The following is a 6,319-nucleotide window of genomic DNA, read 5'->3' as shown; positions in this document are numbered from 1 at the left end:
AAAACAGATTGTAAAGATGACAAATGTGACCAAAAGTTGACACTGATGGTCATTAAAGACCAAACTTACCTAACCACTGAGGTAATGAATAATGTTAAATGTTAATCTTCTTGTTCTATAGCTATTTCTTGGTTGAAACGAAAGGTCTATCCTAGGTTTGATGATTGACATGCCTGGAGCTGGATATACTGTCGTTTTTTAAAGAACTGCCTTTTCTTCCACTTTTGGTATTTTCTAACTTAGGCTGCTGGCTGGCCTCTTTTTTCCTACAAGAGCTCTTCTTGCAATATGAGTATTGAACAAATTATTACGAGCTTTCCTTTTATGGCAAACATCCAGGCTTCTATAGAATTGGTCTCCTTTTTGAAACATTTCTTGCATGTTTTGCTTATGTATTTTGACTTTCTCTGCCTCTGATAGCTTCTGTTCTTTCTTGTTCTGCTCATAGTTTATCTGAATTGGCTCCCCTTGTAGAGGTCCCTCTTTCTGATGATGGAATTCCTTGAGAAGCTCTACCCTCTGCTCTAAGATTTGGCATTCATTCTCCAGCAAAGCTGCAATCAACTGCAGTGAATATGTGTCTTGTTTCAGTTTCCTCACTTGTTCTTCCAGCTCATGCTTAGCTGACACCCCATTATTCGTTTGAGTTGGGGAATGGGCGCCATTATTTTCAAGAGTTTTGATGTCTGTCTGAGATTTCTGATAGGATTTTATTAGTTCACTGAGCTCAGTATGTTGCACACTCCAGTGTTTTGCTTCCTGTAGTAACTGCTCCATGTTGTACCTCAGTTTGATATTTTCTTCTGGGACAAGAGGAAATCTGTGCTTTGCTTTTTCCTTACTTAGTTGAGTTTCATGAAGGGCTCTTTTTTCTTCTGAACAGTTTACCCAATCCCTTGCACAACCTTGCACGGTGTCCTTGGAGTTCTGGTTTTCCAACATCATCTCCTGTTTCTTTGAGTTCTGTTCTTTCCCTAAGTCCCAACTAGCAAGTAGCTTTTCCAATAGTACTTTATTTATTTTATCAAGTTCTCTGATTTTTTCTTTAAGTTCTGACACATCCTCAGAGATATTGGTTTCCTCAAAAGATTCTTTTGTTTCTATGATCTTCTCTTCATAACTTGTCGTATGTTTAACAATATCTTTAATTTCTTTTAAGAGGTTTTCAAACTTCTTTGCAATTCGTTGTTCAGTTGCTTCATGGTCACTGTTTTTTAGGGAAGGGAGAGAACTGCAAGAAACAGGGGGAAGTGATCCAATTTCAAATAAGGCAATGATAATCCTAGGGTGCAAAGACTCTTCATTGAGATCAGGAGACTTAAGCATTTTGGAGAGGGTGGCCACTTCCATCTCAGACTGAATTAGTAGGGCTGATGACCAGGGCATGAGCAAAGCAGAAAACCTTAGAGATTCCAGGAAGGGAAGGTGGTGGTCCTCTGTGCAAATGGGTAGAGAATGTGGAACTAAGCAGAACTCAGAGACCAGAGTTAAGGTCTGAAACCAGGAAGATGATGTTTAGGTGGAAGGTAACATCTTACACAACTTAGGGGGAAGGAGGGTGGGAAAGGAGACCAGGAACTAGGGCTCCATCTCTCCTCCTCCAGGCTTCTGGTGTTTATTCCTTGATCCTGGAAACCAGGTCTTTATTCTTTCACTGAACCATTGTGGCCTGTCCCCAGATTCTGTTTCCTTTGAGTCACAATAGAAACCTCTTAAACTCCCACCGGGTGACTCAAAACCTAAAGCTACTCCCCACACCAGAAAGATCTCTACACCAGTCCTTCCCTTCCTTACTTTTCTAGGTTTTTATTCATCTCATTCAGTGACTTTCATATTCATCAGATTCATTGACTTTCCCCTCATCCCCACCATACACAACATGTTGTCAACTGTGGTATGTTTTTCTAACACTTAAGTGCATGGCTGAGAGAAGTCGTCCCTGGTGAGGGTACCCATTCTTTCATAGCACCTGGAGCCCTTATTGGTTCCATTCTAGGAGAGATGCTACTGCAAAAGAAAGTCATCCTTACAAAATAGAACCCCAAAAATGCTGCAATCTTTCTGTGATTTTAGGGAAATAACATCAGGAATTGCTCCATTAAAAAATATGCTAATGCAGTAAGAGAATGTCTGAATGGTTTCTTAACAACACAATTACAAATTGAGACTTTTCTTGGCTTGGAATGCAGGTATCCTTTTTTTTTTTTTTTTTTTTAAATAAATGTTTACTTACTTATTTGGCTGAGCCAGGTCTTAGTTGCAGCACGTGGGATCTTCATTGCCGCATGCGGGATCTTTAGTTGCGATATGTGGGCTCTTAGTTCCCTGACCAGGAATCAAACCCAGGCCCCCTGGATTGGGAGCATGGAGTCTTAGCCACTGGACCACCAGGATGCCCTGAATTCAGGCATCCTTTAGGACAGGCTTAGTAAGCTTGCTCCTGAATCATTTACATCAGGGGATATAAAAGTTTAATTACTCTTTACAAGAACTTGTTTAAAATGGCATAATTTACCTAAAGTATTTGAAACAATTAAATACTATAGTGGCTTATAGAAAAGTAATTGAAGAGTATTAAACCAAGTGTACTCTTGTCTCTTTGTCCTTAGAAGTCAGGGCCTTGAGAATATTAAGTTCAACCAAAGAAAACATTCCTTAAGTGAGACTTTTTCTTGGCCTTCAAAATCTTGCTAGCAGGCACTTTACTAACTAGAAGTTTGCTTCTAATCTTAAAGGAAAACTCATTATCTAGCAGTTTGTTTTTTTTTTTCCTTAGAGAAGAGAAATTTACATTTTTTTTCTTTCACAGCTCCCAACTCACTTTGACTTTGACTCCCTGAGTGTCATGCTCATCTTCCAGCCAGCTGGGCTCAGAGCCATCACCTCATGACCATCCACAGATGCAGTTGTGCTGGTCTTGCTTTTTACTTGAACAAGCACTTTTCTGACCCACACACAATGATACCACAGAGGCTAGAGATTGCCCTTATGCTTTAAATCCATCTCATAAGGTCCAACTTTGATTGATATTTTGGTTTTTCCCTTTGACTCAAGCCATCATTTAAGATACTTTTTAAATCTCCAGGACAAGGAAACTTTTTTTTTCCTGATTTGGTAATTAATTTCTAGCTTTATTGTGTTGTAATCAGAAAATATAATATTTCTACTTTTGAAATTGATATTTTCTCTTTGGCCTAATAGATTAACAATGTTCGTGGATGTTTTATGGATACTTGAAAGAAACTGAATTCTCTACTTTCTTTTTGTGCTTGCAGTTTTTTTAATGCTTTTGGACATAAGTCTGATATTACCCTGTCTTTGATTTTTCTGGAAACTGGTTTGAAGGTAGCTTGGTCAAGATACCATGAGAATTCTCTTTTCATCAAAAGGGGATTTAAATATTTCCTTCCTCCTTACAAATACAATGAATTTCAAATAAAATTTCTGTCAATTTTACTGAAATTTGAGTTTACTGTAGATACTGAAAAGCCACCAGAGTGGTCTTCTTTTCTTTATTGACCCGTAAGCCCAGTGGATAACTATGAATGTTAAACACATTTGGATTGTCTTACAATTGCTATCTACTAAGTGTCCTTAGCTTAATGACTTAAATAAAAAAAAAAAGAAATGTGAAAAAGAAGAGCAAAAAGCTCTTAGAGAGAAAACATGCATAGACTTTTCTTTCTTTTTAAAACCAGTTTGTCTTAACAAGAATAGAAATCATATCAAAGGGTACATGATATCAACATGTCTTACTTCTGGTGATGTTAACCTTGGTCACTTCATTAAGTGATATCTGCTGAATTAAAGTATTATAAAGTTACTATCTTTCCCTTTATAATTAATAAATGTCCTGGGGAGGATGTTTTGAGACTAGGAAATTATCCTGTTTCTCCTCAAACGTTTGCTTATATAGTATAGTTTTAGTGTACAGAAGTGAATATTGCCTGCAGCAATTATTACAGTGGTAATCTAATGGTGATTTTCTATTTCTCTCATTCCTTTTATATTTATTGATTAGAGTTATTTTGTAAAGAAGAGCTGTCTCTTTTCCTGTATTTACAGCTCCATTTTATTCATTCACCTATGTATTTATATACGTATGGACTCACAGATATTTTATTTGGGGGAGGTTATAAATGAATACTATCATTTTCTTACTCAACTATGTGTGAATAATTTTAACATGATGGATTTTTTGGTACAATGAAGTATATTTTCATTTCATGTAATTCTACTTGCTCAGTAGTTTTTTGTTTTGTTTTGTTTTTGTTTTTGTTTTAACCAAAGCATAATAATAGCTCAGTAATGATGGCTAATCAAGGGTTAGCGTCTTTATATTTACAAGGCACTCTATGCAGGGTGTGATGTTAGACATAATGCCGTATGACTGCTTTTATAGGTATTATTGTACGTGTGTAGCCATTTTAGAGGAGAAATGGTCTGAAAATGTGAAGTTTTCAAACAAGCAAAATGTAGATGTAGCTGGATATGTCTATTAACACTCTTCCTCAGTCTGTCTTCTCTTTGACCACCAGGTGGTGCTGTGGGCTTTAAAAATTACCATATAACCTCCCCCCCTCCCCCCACCAGTTCCCCCCGCCCCCTTTTTTTAAGTATAGGACTCTAGAGTGAGTGGAACGATGGAGATATTCCCATCCACAGTCTTATTTTATCAGAGTTTTAGAGTGGAGATTCTAAGTGACTTGCCCAAAGTTACAGCTAGTTATGATGAGAGCTGGAATTAGAGGCCACCCTCCTGCTTTAACTCGTTAAACTTGCCCAGGAAGCCAGGTAGACTGTGGAAAATTTTTCAATTTCTGCTAAGGGTTTAGTAGAAAAAGAATTACGTGGAAAAACAGGTTTTCACAGCTGCTGAGACTGGCTTGTTTTGCAAGAATGTTGGCAAACAAACCTACATAATGCAAATGGTATTTTGACTGACGAAAATGGAAAATGTGACCAGAGACTCGCAAGAATCTAACCTTGTCCACATTTCCCTTAGAAGCAGTATTCAAGTATCGGCTAATTCAATGTTGGCAGCGACCTTATAGAACAAAACTGCTGCAAATAATGACAGTGGCTGTATGCAGGGGAAAATTTAACAAAAAAAGTGCAAAACTTACTCTCTGCAAACTACAACATACTGTTGAAAGAAATTAAAGATCTAAAGTGGAAAACCTCTCATGTTCATGGATTTGAAGACTTGATTTGTTAAGATAGCAATACTCCCCAAATTGATCCACAGACTCAACACAATCTCTATCAAAATCCCAGCTGCCTCTTTTGCAGAAATCGACAAGTTGATCTTAAAATTCATGTAAAAATTCAAGGGATCAAGAATTGCCAAAACAATCTTGAAAAAGAAAAACAAAGTAGGAGGACTCACATGACCTGATATCAAGACTTATTCTAAAGATATAGGAATCAAGACAGTGTGGTATTGGTGAAAAGATAGACACATAGATAGATGGAACAAAATAGAAAGCTCAGAAATAGATCCATACAATTATAGTCAACTGATTTTTATCAAAGACAGAAAGGCACTTCAACAAATGGTGCTGGACAAATTGGACATCCATATGAAAAAAAAGCAATAAATTTTGACACTCACACCTTACAAAAAAATTAACTCTAAATGGATTTTATACTTAAATGTAAAATGCAAAACTAAAATTTATAGAAGAAAACATAGGAGAAAATCTGTATGACCCTGTATTTGGTGATTAGTCTTTGGATATGACGCCAAAAGCATAATCCACAAAAGAAAAGTTTGATAAATTGGAATTTCTCAAAATTAAAATATTTCATTCAGTGAAAGATACTGCTGAAGTGAGTGAAATGACAAGCCACAGACTGGGAGAAAATATTTGTAAATCACATATGAAATGAAAGATTTGTATCCAGAATACATAAAAAACTCTTAAAACTCAACAATAAGAAAGGAAAAAACTCAATTTTAAAACTGGACAGGAACTTCCCTGGTGGCACAGTGGTTAAGAGGAGAACACAGGTTCGAGCCCTGGTCCGGGAAGATACCATGCCGTGGAGCAACTAAGCCCGTGTGCCACAACTACTGAGCCTGTGCTCTAGAGCCCACGAGCCACAACTACTGAAGCCAGCATGCCTAGAGCCCATGCTCCACAACAAGAGAAGCCACCACAATGAGAAACCTACGCACTGTGACTAAGAATAGCCACCGTTCGCCGCACCTAGAGAAAGCCTGCGCGCAGCAACGAAGACCCAACACAGCCAAAAATACATAAATGAAAATAAATAAATAAATTTATTTTTAAAAAATAAAAATAAATAAAACTGG

General features: G+C 37.1%; 1 protein-coding gene across 1 annotated transcript; it reads right to left on the bottom strand.

The window, feature by feature from the left end:
- Nucleotides 1-234: 234 nt before the first annotated feature.
- SPZ1 (spermatogenic leucine zipper 1) lies at nt 235-1,350 on the bottom strand (the record flags this gene model as incomplete). The annotated part of the gene is made up of 1 exon (XM_082651831.1): nt 235-1,350. The coding sequence occupies one exon, from the start codon at nt 1,348-1,350 to the stop codon at nt 235-237; it is 1,116 nt and encodes a 371-aa protein (XP_082507957.1).
- Nucleotides 1,351-6,319: the final 4,969 nt, after the last annotated feature.

This window comes from Grampus griseus (assembly GCF_964374135.1).
Source record: "Grampus griseus genome assembly, chromosome: 3".
Taxonomy (NCBI): domain Eukaryota; kingdom Metazoa; phylum Chordata; class Mammalia; order Artiodactyla; family Delphinidae; genus Grampus; species Grampus griseus.
This window is presented reverse-complemented; position numbering and strand designations above follow the sequence as displayed.